Source organism: Glycine max, chromosome 5 (genome assembly GCF_000004515.6).
Source record: "Glycine max cultivar Williams 82 chromosome 5, Glycine_max_v4.0, whole genome shotgun sequence".
Lineage (NCBI taxonomy): Eukaryota > Viridiplantae > Streptophyta > Magnoliopsida > Fabales > Fabaceae > Glycine > Glycine max.
The window spans coordinates 33,036,688-33,056,466 of NC_038241.2; the positions used below are offsets into that span (position 1 = coordinate 33,036,688).

The 19,779-nt window shown below is 34.6% G+C and overlaps 3 protein-coding genes across 4 annotated transcripts; 1 reads left to right on the top strand and 2 right to left on the bottom strand.

Annotated features, from left to right (window-relative positions):
- The first annotated feature begins 623 nt into the window (after window positions 1–623).
- On the top strand, window positions 624–3,065 carry LOC100815951 (uncharacterized). The gene is made up of 3 exons (XM_003524795.5): window positions 624–856; window positions 1,019–1,219; window positions 2,564–3,065. The coding sequence occupies exons 1-3, from the start codon at window positions 827–829 to the stop codon at window positions 2,822–2,824; spliced, it is 492 nt and encodes a 163-aa protein (XP_003524843.1). The 5' UTR covers window positions 624–826; the 3' UTR covers window positions 2,825–3,065.
- A 696-nt stretch (window positions 3,066–3,761) lies between these two features.
- LOC100816483 (IAA-alanine resistance protein 1) lies at window positions 3,762–12,630 on the bottom strand. Of its 2 annotated transcripts, none has more exons than XM_003524796.5 (11): window positions 12,064–12,571; window positions 10,493–10,576; window positions 10,333–10,382; window positions 10,092–10,143; window positions 8,502–8,615; window positions 6,520–6,794; window positions 6,058–6,207; window positions 5,862–5,969; window positions 4,601–4,702; window positions 4,085–4,129; window positions 3,762–4,002 (listed from the first exon to the last, which is right to left on the bottom strand). In XM_003524796.5, exons 1-11 carry the CDS (start codon window positions 12,383–12,385, stop codon window positions 3,847–3,849), a joined length of 1,458 nt encoding a protein of 485 aa, XP_003524844.1. In that variant the 5' UTR covers window positions 12,386–12,571; the 3' UTR covers window positions 3,762–3,846. The 2 variants fall into 2 exon arrangements, 1 of the variants encoding a protein (XP_003524844.1); XR_001388438.2 differs by lacking the exon at window positions 3,762–4,002 and adding an exon at window positions 5,285–5,351 and having other exon boundaries at window positions 12,064–12,630.
- Window positions 12,631–16,526: 3,896 nt separating this feature from the next.
- LOC100817012 (protein SRG1) lies at window positions 16,527–19,652 on the bottom strand. Its single transcript, XM_003524797.5, has 4 exons — window positions 19,240–19,652; window positions 18,693–18,943; window positions 17,172–17,496; window positions 16,527–17,033 (listed from the first exon to the last, which is right to left on the bottom strand). Exons 1-4 carry the CDS (start codon window positions 19,474–19,476, stop codon window positions 16,767–16,769), a joined length of 1,080 nt encoding a protein of 359 aa, XP_003524845.1. The 5' UTR covers window positions 19,477–19,652; the 3' UTR covers window positions 16,527–16,766.
- Window positions 19,653–19,779: the final 127 nt, after the last annotated feature.

The following is a 19,779-nucleotide window of genomic DNA, read 5'->3' on the forward strand; positions in this document are numbered from 1 at the left end:
ACGAGTGTTACATCGAAATAAACGAACGGCTACACTTCAAAAGTGTGAAGACTAAAGTCATGGCAATGACGCGATATTTTTGCTTTCGGCTCTCGCTTTCTCTTTCTCCACACCTCATTTTCAAAGCTTAATTTGATTTTGCTCTTTACGACGGATATATGGGGTGTGCGTAACTTAGCAGCAGCAGCAAGCACAAAATTTGTTGGTTATTTCCTTCCTGCAAAATCCAAGTAAAGCAGAAAGTGTGTTCTGTGAAGAGAGAAAGAGAGAGAATCTAATATTTTTTTTAGATCACATATATTTTTTAATATAAACAATCATCTTGTTTGAGTCATATGAGATAAAAAAATTTCTTCAAATATTTAATATAACTATGCATTAAAATTCAAACCTGAAATCACTTTTTTATTTAAGATAAAACAACATGATTTGTGGTAACAACATTTTCAAGCAACTACACTGCTACCCTTCTTAAAAAGCAGCAAAGCAAGAAAAGAAAAGCCATGCCTCTGATTCGTCAAGAGACAAGCACCCATATAAAAATTAAAAACAAAAATAAAACAAAGAAAGCGAAAGGCTAAGATTTTAAAAGCAAGTAGCAAAATCCCAATGGGAATCTTTCTTCGTATTCAACTGTTCAAGGTGATCCCACATTGCACCTCTCTCTCTCATTCTATCTCTCTCATTCTGCTCTATTCCTCCTTTTTATGCTGTTTTTCTCTTTTGCCATCTTTTCCTCTCTTTCTCTCGCTCTCACAGACACAAACACACACAACAGACAGACAAACCAACATTTTCTCAGCTTCTGGCATGAGCTCATCTGTTCATGGGATTTTCATGCGGGGAGGATCATTTTGTAAGTGCTCTCAAACCCTTGTTTCTCTCTCCAACTCCTTCATTCATAAAATGGGTAATTGGAGAATGTGTTAACAGACAAGAATCTTTTGCTGTTTTTTCTTTCTTTTCTCTTCTTCTATATTGCACTATTGCTTATGCAAAACAATTTTACATATTTCAGGACGGAAAAGAGAGCGAGTTTCCCTTGATAGATGAGACTAGTGCAACACAACAACAAAACAGTATCATCATGGAAGTGCATCATCTTCAAGGGGTTGTTGTTGATAAAAGCACTGATTTCTTCCCAGTTGAACACCCTATGGAGCCACCAGATGAAGATCGTCCCGTGAAATGCCCAATGCCCGAGTCTTCGGTTATCAATGTAAGCACATATATGTTGTTTATCTTATCATATGATGTTTGCATGGTAAGGAAAAACAATTAATGCAGCTTCCTTTTTTTTATGTTTGTTTTACATATGTACATCTTGTCCATGATATGTATATATATATATATATATATATATATATATATATATATATATATATATATATATATGTGTGTGTGTGTGTGTGTTTTGATTGAGTCCTTTATATATTTATGCATTTTGTCCTCTACTTTTATTCTCGTAATCGTCTCTTGCTAGCAGAGGAACCGACATGTAAAGTTTCAGGAGGTTTACTTTTATATACCGTATAAATTAAAACACAAGAATTTGATATACTAAACATAAATTTCTTTTGGGCTGCATTATTTGAAAGACATATATACTGGACCTGGGGTACACCCTCCAGAGCTTCTCTTTCTAGCTTTGAATTGCAACATACAGATGTGGAGAATGACTTTTTAGGGTATAGTACATCGTAGAAAATCATTCAGAACATGAAGGAAGCTTTTGAAAGAAAAGAATTCTATATCAGTACTGTGCAGATATTTCTCATAATCTGTTTCTAATCTATCTAGGTGTTTGCTTTGAAGGAAAAAAGAATCTTGTATGTATACAGTCATAATGTATTTCTCAATATCTAGCTACAAGGTGTTCGTCAAGGTATTTGATTTTTATTAAATGATTCTCAATCCTTCTAAAACATCTTTTTTATTAATTCTCTTAAGACGATATTTAAACACAATTACTTTTTCATTTTATATTTTTTTTTTTATAAAATATTAAAAATTAGTAAAAAGATATGCTGTATAGATACACCATTCACTCGATTTTATTTTCTGGATATCCATGTCAATTGTCAAACATTTTGGATGTTGATTCTAGCTAGAGGGATATATTTTCCTACTTTATCCTCTCTTCTAATATCATTCAAGCCAGTATTAAATAGAAAAGAAAATACACTTAATATCTTAAAAATATAAAAAGGAAACATTTAATATTTTCCGCATTTAGTAAATTGATTTTATAAAAAGATTTAGAATTATTCTTTAAACAATATGTACAAAAAAAATGTACCATAAAACAATAAATAATTGAAGCTAATTAAATTAAATATAATCAGATCCTATGAATGTTGACAACTAGACAACTAGTTACTGGTTTGTCTGCATTTTTTTTTTATAAGGAAAATAAGAACCAGAGTTTTTCCCTCTTGATATTTAATTTCACTGGTTGTTTCATAGGCCCTCAGAAAACGTAGTGTAAGAGGAGTACTTCAATGCATTTTGAAGTTCACTCTGAAGTTCAGGGAAGAAACTGAAATCTACATGGCTTTTGCAGGATGAAAGGATGCATGAAAAGAGATTTGCAGAAAGCTCAAAGAAGAGAGTGGAGACAACCCGGGCCGTGGTGAATGGAGAAGGAACCACCACCACCATGGACTCAGAGCCTCCAGCTCGAGGAGTAAGAAAGCGGCATCACACACTCACACACGAAGGAGGAGACCTTGTGATGACTCCATTAATGAGAATGCCACCCTTACCATCCCAGAATATCACCATCTTTCAGGTGCTTCAGCAGTTGGACAAGTTCGAGTCTTAACAAAGAAATAAATTCCATCACAACATTCCATGTAACGAAGGATGCACTTTGGTTATAAGCTGAGTAAGCTTCAATAGAGCAAGACAAAAAGCATTGGAGCAGCAAGATCCCAAGTATTCATCATGTGTGGGTCGTCAAAAAATGTACCTCATGTTTTCTACTAAATCCAGATATTTCTATACTTCAGTGTTTGCAAATGTGCATATTATACAATTCATCGTGCAGAGGCATGTTGGATAAATACTTATTAAGGTAACATTTTGGAGAAATGCTAGCAAATTTTAATGAATGAAACCCTCACAATTTTTTAATGTCTAACAAATTTTAACCAATAATAAATAATGTAGTAGAAAGTGTTATATTGCTAGCATTTCTAAAAAATCTATGTCCCCAACTAGGCACGTCAATAATTGCATGTCAAAGGCTCTACAGCCTCTACTTAGAATTTCAAAACCTACTTACCTACGTTCCATCAAAATGTGTGGAGTGAGTTTCATGAGATCAACCGCCCTTGTCCAAATGTAGGCGTGCAGGCTCAATTTCCATTGAAAGAGAATAAAATAGAAAGACAGCAAAAACCCAAAACATAAAGACAACGGAAGAAAAAAGGTACAAAATCAATCAGACACAATCAGTGTCTTCATTTTACGTGCATCAGAAAGAGGAAACCATTTTGACTGCTATACAGCTCAAAAGAGAGAAAAATGTTACAAAATACAAAGTTTTGACAAAAAGAAAACGGCTTGTGCTAGGTTAGTATTAAAGACGAAAAGAAAAAACATGTACTGTACCAAGTTCACTCTGTTAGGGAGTAAGGAATCATTTGGTGTTAAAGCCTGACCATTCTGTTTGATCCATCATTTTCTATCAATTCCCCTTTCCCTACAAGCTTTTCTGGGTTCACCGTTTAGCATAAAGCAAAAATATAAAGAGAACATTTGTAAACTGGTTGGCATATTTTTGTGAAATAATTGGCAAATCAGGAATCAAGACATGCAAGTCCTAAAGAGACCACATTTCATTCATTCTACAAGGGAAATACCAAGGGCAACAGCCATGCCCATGGTCAGGGAGATTATTTGGACAACAGTATTTCTTAATGTTGTATTCCCACTGTTATTCATTTCTGCAAGTACTCCCGCTATTGCGATGTATATAAATCCACCTGCTGTAAATCCCTGTAAAAAAGGAGACAAATTATTGCTAAAATCAATCAACTTGCAATCAATCAGTATAAATTCGTTATGAAACATTCCTTACCTCAATCAAAGATGACTGTCCAGGATCCTTCCCCCACAGCAGAGCCTACACCAAAAACAGTGATTTTCTATTTCATTCCATGTTCATTCTTGGGCATAATAATAATAATAATGACGGGAAGCAAATCAAGAAAAGGGAATCTGGGACATTGAAATGTATCTAGATGCGATGCTCGTAATTATCCAAGTCCTAACACAATCTGGGACATTTAAAAAGATTTATAATAGTCCCATAAAAGTTTTGAAGTCGTCACTTTGTTACCGTATAGAAATCTAAGGTATAATGAATCTCTCTTTTCATTTTTAGCTCATTTTAATTTTTTACTTCAACTTTTAGCCTTTCAAAAAAAAGTTGATTACCCTTTATTTCTCCTGCACTCATTTACAACAATATTTGTTAACACATTATTGTCAATATTCACATTTTTTTTTTCAATGTTAATTGTGTGTAAAAGCCGTTTGTGGATCCACTAAACAGCTCACTCATTTGAAATATTGAACTGAAGACAACACTCACCAATGCAGTCCCCGCAAGTGCCACAAGTGCTGACAGAAAGTTGAAGAACAACGCTTTTGGTATGCTGAAACCAGATCTTATCAGAATGCCAAAATCACCGATCTGTATGTGGAAGAAACAAATAGCATAAAACTTTTGGTGGGACAAAAGTAAGATCTGAATCCAATAATACCGATGGAATGTACATGTCAACAATAAACAAAATCGAGACAGAAAAATCAGATAAAAAAGAAAGAACAAAATACTAAGCTGAAAACATTATAAAATGACAATAACAAAGCATGAAACCCAAAATAGCAGAAATATGATCACTTGCAGGAATTTTGATTCCTCAACTAGGAGATGATAGCACTGAATGTTCAACTTATATCCCTGAATGTGTCATTAAGGCAGGATACTTAGGATCTGACAACTTTCATGCCAGATTGATCAAGGTTCAAAGAGTCTCAAGGCTTCAGAGGACCTAGAATGTTTAACATTGCTTGAAAATGTACAAGATTCAAATAAACAACAGCTTAAAAGAATCATAACATGGACTTGGATCCATGGTATGGAATGTGCATGACAATGAACGGCTGGTCAACTATGACACAGACATATATATTTCGTATAAGTAACCAGATGAGTAGTGATAAATTTTTTAGTAAAGATAATATAATAGCTAACTGAAATCTGAATATACACCTGGAATGTACATCGATGAAGACATATGAGCATAAATGCCACCAGATGAAGTCTTTTTAGGAACCCTCTACAGGAGAAAGTATTAGCTGGGCAGTGAGAAAGAGATTGAGAGAAAATGTTTGGATCAAAGAACAGAAGGAATGTTCTTCATAGTATAACATTATTCATGAAGTTTCATAGTACCTTATGCTTGTAAAAAAATACACAACAATGAAGATTATAATGATAAATTTAATTCAGTGTCATCATGTGAATCATGTGTTTGGCTATTCTGACACCATAATTTGCAAGTTTTAACATATCCGTGCTAATTTTCTTATTAAAATCAAGTAATAAAAAGATCAAACCACTTTATGAACTTTAACTAAATAAATTAGGCAATAAGAAAAATAAACATCACATTAGCAAAGATACATATTTGCTTCACTTTGTCAAATTAAACAAACAAACTTTTCAGGCCTTCAGGAAATTGTTTGTTACAGATTAAGTTATGCCTAAAAATGGGATGAAAATGTTCTGCAGATTGGCATAATACTTATGTAAGTGAACATATGATAGAATAAAGATGAATTTGAACCTCTTGAGGAAGCTCATGTGCAAGCAAAAACAGAGTTCTAGACCAGCCACCAACAGATCCATAAAGCAAGAATGCACTTCCTAAAGCCATTCCATCAGTGAAGTTATGCTGCAATATTAATATATTTTGCATGAATACATCGAAAACTTTCCTTCATTACAATTTACAACCAATAAAAGGTCAAAATATAACTTACCACTCCGTCAGAGAAAAGATTGAGATAACCAAACACAAGACTTGTTGGTGATATAACTGGTTCCTTAACATTTGAAGATTTTACATTATATGTGGCGCTATCTACAGTATTAGTGTCCGGATCACCTTTGGTCACATTGCTTCCAATTCTCTGTGATACAAGTATTTCATTTGTCAGATAATTTTTTCTCATCCCCTCCAATATTCCATTCAAACTAAATGTCTAATAGAGCATTATACAACATGCGTAACCATCCTATTCCAGCTGTTCAGGTTTTGCATATATTATTATCCTATTAGTAATTGCATTCCCAGCACAACTGCTCAAACATCTGAAGGCTAAATGACAATGTCTACTGATAAAAGTCACGGCATATGTGTGACATCAACAATGGTTCGAACCAAACCAAATGGTGCATTCCAACCTTAGTCAGCTGAAGTGACATACCAGTGCTCATCTTACCTTTCTGAGTGAGGTTTCAGATTGAGATGGATTATCTCCCTTCAAGGAGTCACATGACACTTGATCATCTTCTTTTATCTCATCTATCAATCTCTCTTCTTTTGCATTATTAGATTCTGACTGCAAGTTGGCACTAGAACTGTTATCACCTTTCAATTTTTTCTTGCTATTGTGGTTATGGTGGTGGTGTCCATGCGTCCATGAATTAGCTCCTCCTGAGTTTTCTTCAACATACCTCACTAACTTCTCCACAAGAAGAAAGAGCACAATTCCAGCTGCAAGAATCATAAAACGTTGTAACAAAAAGTGGTTCTAAGAGAACCCACCTGCATAGTCCTACTTTCTGAAGACTACAAATGACTAGAGAAATATAGAGATGAAAGAAAATTGAGACAACGAAGGAAGAGATCAATCACAGCTACAAGCATGGCTTTAAGAAGAAAATTCAACCTCAAATTCCCTGTCCCCACCTTTTTTTCTCACTGCTATGAAAGTGGTTTGTCATGATGGTGTCATACAAAAAACAACAAAAATAGCCTTATCCTACTATGTATGGTTGGCTACATAGATTACATGATGCCATTGGACTCAATAAGTGACTAGATGTTCTCCTTGCTTCTTAAAACAAGTGTTCATAATTGTGAAATCATACATCATTCACAAATCAAGAATAAACTGTCCTTCCTCGATTAGATATCCAAAACCACTATAAGATATGGGAATTGTTTTATCTCACTACCAACATGTCCATTTAAATTCCCACCTACAAAATTCTTTTTCTCGTGGAAAGCCTTGAACCAAACCCTCCAATTCTTCCCAAAACTTTTCTTTCAAAAGTGCTTTTGATTCACCTTGTGGTGCATAAACACTAATTATATTGATAGTCTCCCATGCAACCAATTAATTTTAAAGATAAACTTATGTCCCTAATCCTTTTTACATCCACCACACTTTCCTTCTTATCCTTGTCCACAATAATACTCAAGTATCAAAGTTTAAATCTTATAGTGTCTAGCTCCTTAGCTTTTTCTCCATGAGAAAAGTTAGAGGAAAGATTGAAAGAATTATATGAGCATTATTGTGGACAAGGATTGGAAGGAAAGTGTGGTGGATGTAAAAAGGATTAGGGACATAAATTTATCTTTAAAATTAATTGGTTGCACGGGAGACTATCAATATAATTAGTGCTTATGCACCACAAGGTGGATCAAAAGCACTTTTGAAAAAAAAAGTTTTGGGAAGATTTGGAGGGTTCGGTTCAAGGCTTTCCTCTAATTTTAAAGATAAACTTATGTCCCTAATCCTTTTTACATCCACCACAGTTTCCTTCCAATTCTTGTCCACAATAATACTCATGTAATATTTTCAATCTTTCCTCTAACTTTCCTCATGTAACAAAGTTTAAATCTTATAGTGCTAGCTCAGCTTTTTCTCCAGCCCATTTAGTTTCTTGAAGACACACGATATTAATCCTGTTACGAATCATGGTGCCCACCAACTCCAAATACTTACTTGTCATAGTACCAATATTTCAAGTACCAAACCTAATAAGGCACTCTTGGACTCATATTGTTGCCCATATTGCTATAGAAAAATGTGAAGACCCTTGCACATTTAACATAATCCAAGCACGACGCAACAACTCTAGCTCATTAAACAGTGTACTCAAGAAATACAACCTATTAATTCTAAATATAAATCTAGAAATAGCACACAATCCATCATGAGCGATCCATGTTTGGGATTTCAACAAGTTTTACATTGGTTGTTGAGAGCCTAACACAACTTTCCTTTCAAAAGACCATAATAAACTTCCTTTCACCCGGGCCAAACTTCTTAATTATCTGAATGCAAATAAGAAAAAATATAAACTCATTCCATGCAATTAATAAGTGGAAGTAAGTGAAGTCAATAATTTAAAATATCCTTGCAGGTGAATAATCAACATGATCAGTAAGAACATCAAGCATATCACTACTAACCAAGGATGGATATTCCTATAGAAAGATCGGCTAAAGAATGTGAATGACCATGTCCAGAACTAGCATGATGGTCATGATCTCCATGGTCACCATGAGAATGAGAGTGTTCTCCACCTACAGTAAAAGAGAATCATATTATGTCACAAAATAACAATTTTTTTAGAAAACAAAATATTATCAGAAAGAAAAAGGGACATAAGAACTAGGGAAAGGATAACATATCCCTCTTAACGAAATAGGGGGAAAAAAACAAGATGGAAATTGAAATGAATCAACTCAATCAAGAACACAGCAAGTTTGGGCAGTCTCTCTGCAAATCATAAAGTAAAGTACATAATAAATTATGGACTAGAGTAAACAGAATCCAGTACAATATATCCTTGATCCTTTTCTACCAAAACATTTAAAATGGAGCATGAGAAAGTTCTCTAAATTGAAACAAACACCTAATACTCATCAAACAATTTTTACTCCCAATAAATGAAATAACAAAATAAATAAACACACCAAAAAAATCTTTTCCAAAGGAAAACAACTGCCTGATATTGTAAAAGTAAAACGCTCACTCTTAACTTCATCTGGCCAAAACACAAATATCAGTATAAAGAGCAGTACAGGACCTACGAATCTGTATGTCATCACATCCTACAAGGTATATAGCTCTCTAGATCAAAGAGTTGACCTTAGTGTAAGACCCCAAAACCCAAAATAAATAAAATGTATATGAGGAAGAGGAAGAGGAAGAGGTGTGATGTACAGGATCATACCAGGGGAGAGAGAATGAGAGTAAGATTCCACTTAGTAGGGAGGGGATTGGGGTGTGTGGATTGGATGCAAGGGGTATAAGCTTCGGAAGTGTGAACTGAGAGAGACTAGGAACTCTTGAATTGCCTAGAACCAGGTATCTCTTCGATACAGGCTTGATACTTGATAGTAATACATGACAGTTTCTTCTCTATTTCTCTTAGCTCTTTCTGGTACCTAACAGTAGATTTCCAAATTTGTGGGTCAAGGAGAAAATTTTTTCAATTAAGAAAGTGGGTAACAAAGAGACAATAGGAATTACAGGAAGAATCAATATCCTAAAATCTCCAATCTTTCATTTGAAAAAAGAAAAAAGAATCAAGTAAAATAAGGAGGGGCTCTAGTACAAAATTCTTAAACTAGTCACTATAGAATTATAGAATTATAGAACAGTATACATACATATGTAAATATATATAACCAGTACCACACTTTTAGTCTTTCTATCACACTAGTCACTATCACTTCATGCATGTTTCCTTCAAGAGCTGATAAACAAATTTCAGATTTTTTACATTTTCAAAGCATTAGCAATCAAACTAACACAACCATTAATACTCTAATGTTGAGAATGACAACAGTAAAAAGAAAAGCCAGAGAGATACACATGAAGAATATAAGAAAGAGAAAAGGAGATCAGAGAAAGAGGAAAAGAGACACATAATTTCCTCCAATGATATCAAATAATGGAAAACTAGCAATTACAACAATTCAACTGAACTTTATACAAAATCAATCAACAAAGGCATCAACTGTACTGAAGACAGGTTATGATGCTTTCCATACCAAAAGCATGTGGTAATTGGTGAAGAAATGCATCCCCCAACATAGCTCCTGCCTGCAAAAGGCATGATCAATGAGAATGAAATGAAGCAAAAAAAGTTAACCAGAAATAAAAGAACATATTTAATCAAGCTATTGACAGGGAAATAAGGAAGAATAATACCCAAAATTACCAGAAAGAAAAGCAATAAAAAGAGAATTCAAGATAAATGAAACCAAAGAAAGTAGGTGGATGAAACCTGACCCCAAATAAAGCCAACGAATCAACAACAGCCTTTGATGGTTTCCCTTGTACTGAAATTGGTGAATAAACCAGAGTATTCAGTTTTGTATACGGTAGATAAGCCTTTCCTATTGAGAAATAAATAATTTGTATTGTACAAAATGACAAAAAAATTACTTACCAAAAATTACAGGCAGGATAATCAGACAAACAAGAGAAGCCATGCTCACCAGAAATGAACAGCCCAATGCATTCAACCAAAGGCCTAAAATAAAAACAAATGATCTATATAAACATCAAAACTGAAACAATCTGTAAATTTGAGCTTCCAGAAAGCTAGAGTAGCATTAACAGCACACATCTTAGGCTATCATTGTCCATTTTTTTAATCCAAAAATATAAATGTTATAAGGGAATTGCATTGCTCTGGTGCAGCGGTAAAGTTGTGCCTTGGTGACTTGTTGGTCATGGGTTCGAATCCGGAAACTCCGGAAACAGCCTCTTTGAATATGCAAGGGTAAGGCTGCGTACAACATCCCTCCCCCATACCTTCGCATAACGAAGAGCCTCCGGGCAATGGGGTACGAAGTTTTTTATAAATGTTATAAGGGAATTGCATTCTATTAGAAGAAGAAGAAGAAGAAGAAGACATTTAAAAGATAATCTTAATCTCCAAATAAAAAAGTAATAGTTTCCAAATGTCATTATGAATGGAACTTTTGATTTACTCCAATTGAGATAATCTTAATCTCCAAATAAAAGAGTAATAGTTTCCAAATGTCATTATGAATGGAACTTTTGATTTACTCCAATTGAAAGAAAGCTGTGCAAGCTTAATGGATGAGAAGAGCATTCAACTTGAATAAGTATTGAAGATTCAAGTTGAATTACTCCAATTGAACCTCTGTCGGGCAAGGAAAACCGTGAGAAGACATTTAAAAGATAATCTTAATCTCCAAATAAAAAAGTAATAGTTTCCAAATGTCATTATGAATGGAACTTTTGATTTACTCCAATTGAGATAATCTTAATCTCCAAATAAAAAAGTAATAGTTTCCAAATGTCATTATGAATGGAACTTTTGATTTACTCCAATTGAAAGAAAGCTGTGCAAGCTTAATGGATGAGAAGAGCATTCAACTTGAATAAGTATTGAAGATTCAAGTTGAATTACTCCAATTGAACCTCTGTCGGGCAAGGAAAACCGTGAGCATGATCTTCTAAACAGGACTCAGTTAAACAAACAGAGTTTTCCACATCCTGGAGATAAGCTAGCAGTCCCTCATCCTACCAAGTGACATCTCACACTCAGTCCATCAATCCTCAATACAAGAATTGCCTCCAATCCATATTTTTCTATCTGATTAGCACCTCAGCCCACACTATACAACATAGGGAAATAGCTACGGTGAAGTAAATTAATTAGGTGACTTTTATACATCTTATGTTACTTACCTAGTACATTTGTGGAAATCCCTATCACCCCCATTTTTACATTATAAATTGCACGAAACACAGGCTTCGTAGCAATCTAAATCAGTCTATAAACCCTAGCGACACTTTGCACATAAACCCTACATCAGCTAGGACCACAATCACATCGCCCCTCAAAGCTTCTATAAATAGATTCTAATTCCATACAAAATTTGGTAATCAAACCATCACTGACCTAATTCCCACGAGCTGCATTTGAAATTAAGAATGTTAAAATTGACACAACATTAAGGAGTGAGAGAAAATGGATGAAAATACCTAAACCGGAGAGTTCTGCAGCCTCGATACCGTGATCATGGTGATGGTGATGGGGCAAACCGAAGCCATAGAGTTTCATATCCTCCTCCTCCGCTAACTCTTCGGGAAGAAGCTTCGACCTACCATCAATCTTGTCATGGTGATGGTCATGCGCATGGCCATGGAGATGGTCATCTCCACAGTGATGATGGGCATCGGATGCACAGAAACCAGAATGGGAATGAGAATGACCCTGATGCTGATGCGCTATTCCCAGATCCAAACACAAAAAGAGGAGAAGCAAAAATGCTAATTGCACACTCTTTTTTCTACCCAATGCCATGGAATTGAAAAATAGAGAGAGATTGAAGAGTGTTAGTGTTAAGAGCGTGAGTTGCAAGTGCCTTCGATGGAGAAGTAGCAAACAATTACTAAGAAGAGGATGATAATGCCGACTATGATTCCCAATGTTATAACATCCATATTTAGCTAAGCTTATTAGTGTACTAACACTCCAACATTTCTTTTTTATTTTTTTATTTTTTTCCATAATTGCACGCACTATATTCGCTTTTTTTTTTTTTTTTTTTGTTAATCTAATCCGATCAAAATATGCATAGCTCTTCAGACAAATTAATTACGGCTAGATCTGGGACCGTTAGTTAATGCAAAAATATTTTTGGTTCATACAGAAAAAGGGGAAATACGCATATGTTATACTACTTTTATAAAAAATTCCTTGAATTAAAATTATTTAAAATGTTTGTTGTTTACTTAACACGTTGGTTAAGAAATTAAACAAAAAAAATATTATTATAGAGATAATCAGATAACATAAAAAATCATAAAAATATAATTTTACATATTTTAATATTTTTTTAATTCATTAATCAATGTGCTCAGAGCACCAATATTATTTTAAATTTGATCTTTTTACATTTATGTGTTTTGAAAGAGTGAATTATGAATTTCATTTGAAAATGATAATAATAATTTAATGTGATTTGACTTTTGAGAGAACAGTAATAAGAAGGTTGGGAGAGAACACATCTACGAGAGAGAAAAAATGCACTTTATTTTGGTCCCAAAAATAAATGCTCTAATTTCTACTTTAATTTTAGGTGATTGGTTGGAAAAGAACAGCTTCCCAAGAATCTAGAAGTCGCAATTTAGGACATTTGATTTTTCTCTCTCACTTGGGACATGATCACTCTTATTGGTGACATGATCGCTCTTGCTTTGAGGATCAAATGTGTTTTTTTTATTGCTCTTAAAATGATTGAGCAAGGAATCTTCCAACAAAAGATATGGGAGGGTTGGTGTGGATAATCACAAGGAAGTGCAAATGATATGTGGAACAAGATGTCCCAAGAGATTATTAAAGTGGCTAAAGAGACGTTGGGTGAATCTAGAGGTTTTGGACCTAGGGGTAAAGAATCGTGATGGTGGAATGAAAATGTTCAGAGCAAAGTTAGAGTAAAAAAGGAGTGTTTCAAGGAGTGGTCTAGGTGTAGAAATTCTGAAACTTGGGATAAGTATAAGATAGCTAGAAATGAAACCAAAAAGGCGGTGAGTGAGGCAAGAGCCCAAGCTTTTGACGGACTATACCAAGCTCTAGGAACCAGGGACGGAGAGAGATCTATATATAGGCTTGCTAAGGGTAGAGAGAGGAAGACTAGAGATTTGGATCAAGTAAAGTGTGTTAAGGATGAAGAAGGCAAAGTCTTAGTGCATGAAAAAGATATCAAGGAAAGGTGGAAGGCGTATTTCCACAACTTATTTAATGATGGATATGGATATGACTCTAGCAGTCTAGACACAAGAGAAGAGGACCGGAACTATAAGTACTATCGTCGGATTCAGAAACAGGAAGTAAAGGAAGCGTTGAAAAGAATGAGTAATGGTAAGGCGGTGGGGCCAGACAACATACCTATTGAAGTGTGGAAAACTCTTGGAGATAGAGGTCTTGAGTGGCTCACCGAACTCTTTAACGAAATTATGAGGTCAAAACGCATGCCGGAGGAATGGAGGAGAAGCACGTTAGTGCCAATCTATAAGAATAAGGGGGATATACAAAATTGTGCAAATTATAGGGGAATCAAGCTCATGAGTCATACCATGAAATTATGGGAAAGAGTGATCGAACGGAGATTAAGAAAGGAGACTCAAGTTACTGAGAATCAATTTGGTTTCATGCCGGGAAGGTCGACCATGGAAGCGATTTATTTATTACGGCGGGTGATGGAGCAATATCGCATGGCCCAACAAGACTTGCACTTGATTTTTATTGACTTGGAGAAAGCGTATGATAGAGTGCCTAGAGAGATTTTGTGGAAAGCTCTAGAGAAGAAAGGGGTTAGGGTTGCATATATTCGAGCTATCCAAGATATGTATGATAGGGTATCGACTAGTGTTAGGACACAGGGTGGAGAGTCAGACGATTTTCCCATCACAATTGGTTTACATCAAGGGTCAACCCTTAGCCCCTACCTTTTTACCTTAATTTTGGATGTCCTCACGGAACAAATCCAAGAGATAGCGCCGAGATGCATGCTTTTTGCAGATGACATAGTCCTCCTTGGAGAGTCGAGGGAGGAGTTGAATGAGAGGTTGGAAACTTGGAGACGAGCTCTAGAAACACATGGCTTTCGCCTAAGCAGAAGCAAATCGGAGTATATGGAATGTAAGTTCAACAAAAGAAGGAGGGTTTCTAACTCAGAGGTGAAAATAGGAGACCATATTATCCCTCAAGTCACACGGTTTAAATATCTTGGGTCTGTAATACAGGATGATGGGGAAATTGAAGGGGATGTGAATCATCGCATTCAAGCAGGATGGATGAAATGGAGAAAAGCATCGGGGGTGTTATGTGATGCAAAGGTACCGATCAAGCTAAAGGGAAAGTTTTATCGGACTGCGGTAAGACCGGCGATTTTGTACGGAACAGAATGTTGGGCGGTCAAGAGCCAACATGAGAATAAAGTAGGTGTAGCGGAGATGAGGATGTTGCGGTGGATGTGTGGTAAGACTCGACAGGATAAAATTAGAAACGAAGCTATTAGAGAGAGGGTTGGAGTAGCGCCTATTGTAGAGAAGATGGTGGAAAATAGACTTAGGTGGTTTGGGCATGTCGAGAGAAGACCGGTAGACTCTGTAGTGAGGAGAGTAGACCAGATGGAGAGAAGACAAACAATTCGAGGCAGAGGAAGACCCAAAAAGACTATAACTGCAAGTATGGTGCTCGAAATTAATGGTTTGGATAGAAGTATGGTGCTTGATAGAACATTATGGCGGAAGTTGATCCATGTAGCCGACCCCACCTAGTGGGATAAGGCGTTGTTGTTGTTGTTGTTAAAATGATTGAGCATGGGGTTGGCACAGAACCTACAACTGCAAGTGCATAAAAGTAGTTCATAAAAAAATAAAATAAAAATCAGTATGCAGAAATGAAAAGAGATTCAACTATCAACAAAAAATCCAGATTGATTCACTATGCATAAATGAATAAGATGCATTAATTTGAAATTGGTGCACTTGACAGTATGCATCAATGAAGTAGTCATTTGATATTGCCGAAAATAACTGCTGCATCATTTCCAGATAATCAATTAACCTAATTCCCAGATAAAATGACTTGATACATTCGAGCTATATTTGAAATTAAATTGCATAAGAAATGCTATTTGAATTGGTCAAGTAATTGATCTAGGTATCTTATTAGACTGGTTGTGCATGTGAAATAGTATGAACTAGTCTTTATTAGATCTGAATAAGTAGATATCAGTTTTCATGATTGAACCGGTTGTAAAAGATATTTAATATAAATGCCATAGTTGAGAATTGAGCTTGAGACTAGTTGATTATATAGTTGTACTAATTTATGTGAGAGATTCTACCAATTCAACCAATAGCTCATTGGATGAATCAGTGACTCAGTAATTCAATACTTCCACGGAGTCAATGACTTTTTCAATTGTTTTGAAAAAATCCATGCCATCCAACAGATATAAAATCTACTATCGTTAAGGTATGCATCATTCATTTCTGTTGCTTCTTAAATTACTCACTCACTTGAGCGTTAGAAGTATTGTTAGAGATGACTATCACTGCCGCTCTAGAGATACACGCACGCAGTTACCATTATGATTTTTTTTTACTTAAACAGTTGGTTAAAATATGAGTGAAAATGTATATGCCATCATCTAGTGGTTAGTGGTCAGTGCTATATATAACAATAAGTTCAATTACGGTATAGTATAATGTCTTATAATCGTATATATTGTACGTGGATATGAATGGTATAAAACCTTTTTGTTATTCATATGAATCCATAACAGTTATTATTTGATAGTTTACAATAACTCTGCATTATATTATGAGTCCCATATTAAGAAAAATAAACTATAAGTCTTTAGCTTCTCCTATCTAATGGATTAGTTTTTTAATTGGGTTCTTTACTTGTGTTTAAGTCTTAACACATCATGTTTAACCAACTAAATTAGATCTTTTATTGGTGGATGGTATAATATCTTATTCATGCAGTGGTTAAAAAAATCCTTATTTATTATGTACAAAACAAACACCGAAAAATGAAAAGAAACTACGAGGAAGCACATGCGTAACTTAAAATAACAAAAAAAAAAAAAAAACAACTGAAGTCCCCAGCAACGTCAAATTCGTATACAGAAGCTTTAGTACCATTCATATTTAGGGTCACAGCAATGTCAAGAGCTGTTCTCATCTTCATTTTGGATCTTCATGCTGTCAAGATATGATCTCCCACGGAGTTCTCTTGAGAGGTATCCCCTGTAGTATTCGGGTACACTAATTGTTTTGAATACTGCTGGTGTTGTTGGAGTAACAAGGCTTGGTGCTGGACCTAATTTTACTTCCATGCCAGGGTTGTAAAATGTAGCTATGGAAAGCCTTTCCTTTTCTAAGTTCACTGTTGCTCGATGTTCGATGCTTCGATAAATTCCATTTGTCATTATCTACCCAATTGGTTGTTAAGGTAAAGGACCAAACATGTTTGCAAAAATTAAATTGAAAATGTTAGACAATTAATCATTGTATATTAAAAAAAAAAAAGTTGATCTAGCTTGTTAATACTTAATAGTATGATTAATTACCTCCATCATATCTCCAAGGTTAACGATGAAAGCATTGGGGAGGGGTTTAATAGGAATCCATGATCCATCTATTTTAATTTGAAGACCTTCCACTTCATTGAGTTGGAGAAGGATAGTGAGGCTTCCACCATCAGTATGGGGATTGAGTCCCATCACAAGCTCTGGTTGGGGACATGGAGGATAGTAATTCATCCTCATTGATTGAACCCCTTCACCAAATAACTCTCTAATTTCCTTGGAGTCCACATTAAGGGCATTTGCCATAAGTTCAACGATTTGGATCGCAAGTTTTTTTAATCCGGCAGAATATGTCTCTAAATCATCTCTGCCACCAAATGAAGATTTCGTAACACCCACAAAAAAAAAATGTTTTGGGTAGTAAAATACAATGTCAATATGCAATATACTATACAGGTGCTACGTTTTTTTTTTTTTTTTTTTTTAAAGTCAAATTTAGTTTGCCACTAGTTTGTGGTTTGGGCGATACCACTTATGCATTATATATAGTGTTGACTTCTTTTAAAAAATGTAGTGTTCACTTTGTCACTTTGTCAATGTACTTATTTATATAATAATAATAATAATAATAATAATAATAATAATAATAATAATAATTATTATTATTATTATTATTATTATTATTATATTTATAATCCATTAAATAATTAGGTCCACCCATCGAGACAAGTTTAATTTGTAAACATCAAGGCATCAAGAGTCCTGACATATTCCATAAATTAATTTTTTTAAGGTAGTTGATTTTCAGGGAGAAAATTGTTTGGAAGGAGATCGAATAAAGAAAGTTCTAAATAAATATAGTTTTACAAAGAACAACAATTGCTACCAAAATTAATAAGGATAAACGGGAGTTTTGCACAATATTTTTTTATCAGACAGAGAAAGATAGAAAGAAAAAAAAAGGAAAAAAAATTAGATGAGATAAGAAATGTGAGAGAAAAAATAAAAAATATTATGCAAATTGTATTATTCAATTAACTTGAAAGCGACACAAAGTTATAATATAACGCAAATGGAATCAAAGTGAAGTGTTTCCAACCATACAAGAAGACGAATATATCAACTTGAATGTTGTTATCCACATCCTTATTTTTAGCGCCAAAATATCTTTAATTAATATTTGTTGGATTACATAATTTTATTATTATTATTTTCACATTTTAAAAAATATTAAACTATTAAATTTTTTTAACGTGCCAAGATTCTTCCTCTCAAATCTAACGTTTATCTAAGGTGAAGGGAAAATTAGGACTTGTGCAAGGACAGAATAAAAGTTTTCGATCGGAATTCAAGCTGAACTTCATTTCTTGATTGATTGGAGAATGGAGATATAATATCATTATAATATAAACACATTATAATTCTATATCCTTATTAATGACTGTTTTTCTTGTAAGTTACTGCTGGTTTATCATATTAATTTTCAAAGTTAAAATGGAACACATAGAAAAGCAGAAAGCATATATATAATAATCGATCAACAAAAGAGAGAAAGAGTGGAACCTGAATGGTAAGGGGATGTTGGGGAATAAGTAGGGTTTCCTTATATGTGGTGGCAAAGTGAGCATGAAAAACATATCTGCCCACTCTAATTTCTGCTCCTCGGAGACCACAAAGGCCTGACCATATCCCTCCACACCTTCTCCTTCTCTCTGCCCTAACTTTTTCTTCTCTTCGATTGGAAGATTGAAGAAATCTTGAGCACCTCTCTTCACTTTTTCCACCAATGAAGTGCTCACTCCATGATTTATCAGCTGCAAATTAATCGTGGATTGATGAATCATTCACTTCATACTTAAAATGCATATTATGTTTTAACAATAAAAGGCGTTTGTTTATATGCAACATGCATTCAGGACTTTTATATATTAATAATTGATACTCCTAGCTATGAAATATGACTAATATGTAAAATTAAACCAATTCACTAGGATCAAACTAGTGGTGACTGGTGAGAGTTTTGGATAGTTTGTACAAGATTTTAGGTTTTAATTGCTATAGTACGTTGTACAGAAACAACAACAACAACAACAAAAAAGTCGATGGCAACCTGAAAAAATCCCCATTCTTTGCAGGCATAGTGCAGCTTTTCCAACTCAGGTTCCTTGAGATCTTGTGACAACAATTTGCTTAGGTCAATGACAGGAACTTGGGGTAAAGGTGTAGTAGTGGCTGATAATAATATTGGGCGCTCATGAAGTGGACGAACATAACGCTCTGGAACCCTCGTCAAGGCATCCTTTGCAATTTCTTGGACAAAGGGCACTGTAAGAGATGTCGGTTCCATAGCTTCAACTGAGCATTCACTATACTGTACACAGCTGGTTGAATCAATATAGGATACTAATTAATGTATATATATATATATATATATATATATATATTGATTGGTGAAGCTTAATTACAATATTATACTAGAATAGGTCTAGGATCCCACGCCAACACCACTTTACCTCTGTCAGTGGTATATATGATACGTTTAAGATAAATGGCACACTCGTGAATGGCAAACCTAGGAATTTCACACTAGAGACTAATTTCGTAATTTTCGTGCTTAATTTTATAATGTTTAAGCAGGCCAAATATTAAT

What these genes read in the sequence shown, in the direction of transcription:
- LOC100815951 (XM_003524795.5), top strand. Translation starts at nt 827, where the DNA reads ATGGGATTTTCATGCGGGGAGGATCATTTT. An exon ending in CATGCGGGGAGGATCATTTT is followed by an intron (nt 857 to 1,018) that starts GTAAGTGCTCTC and finishes TACATATTTCAG; the next exon opens with GACGGAAAAGAGAGCGAGTT. An exon ending in CCGAGTCTTCGGTTATCAAT is followed by an intron (nt 1,220 to 2,563) that starts GTAAGCACATAT and finishes TGGCTTTTGCAG; the next exon opens with GATGAAAGGATGCATGAAAA.
- LOC100816483 (XM_003524796.5), bottom strand. Translation starts at nt 12,385, where the DNA reads ATGGCATTGGGTAGAAAAAAGAGTGTGCAATTAGCATTTTTGCTTCTC. An exon ending in TATCCTGCCTGTAATTTTTG is followed by an intron (nt 10,383 to 10,492) that starts GTAAGTAATTTT and finishes CACCAATTTCAG; the next exon opens with TACAAGGGAAACCATCAAAG. An exon ending in ATTCGTTGGCTTTATTTGGG is followed by an intron (nt 10,144 to 10,332) that starts GTCAGGTTTCAT and finishes TGCCTTTTGCAG; the next exon opens with GCAGGAGCTATGTTGGGGGA.
- LOC100817012 (XM_003524797.5), bottom strand. Translation starts at nt 19,476, where the DNA reads ATGGAACCGACATCTCTTACAGTGCCCTTTGTCCAAGAAATTGCAAAG. An exon ending in AAGAATGGGGATTTTTTCAG is followed by an intron (nt 18,944 to 19,239) that starts GTTGCCATCGAC and finishes ATTAATTTGCAG; the next exon opens with CTGATAAATCATGGAGTGAG. An exon ending in ACCTTGGAGATATGATGGAG is followed by an intron (nt 17,034 to 17,171) that starts GTAATTAATCAT and finishes CCAATTGGGTAG; the next exon opens with ATAATGACAAATGGAATTTA.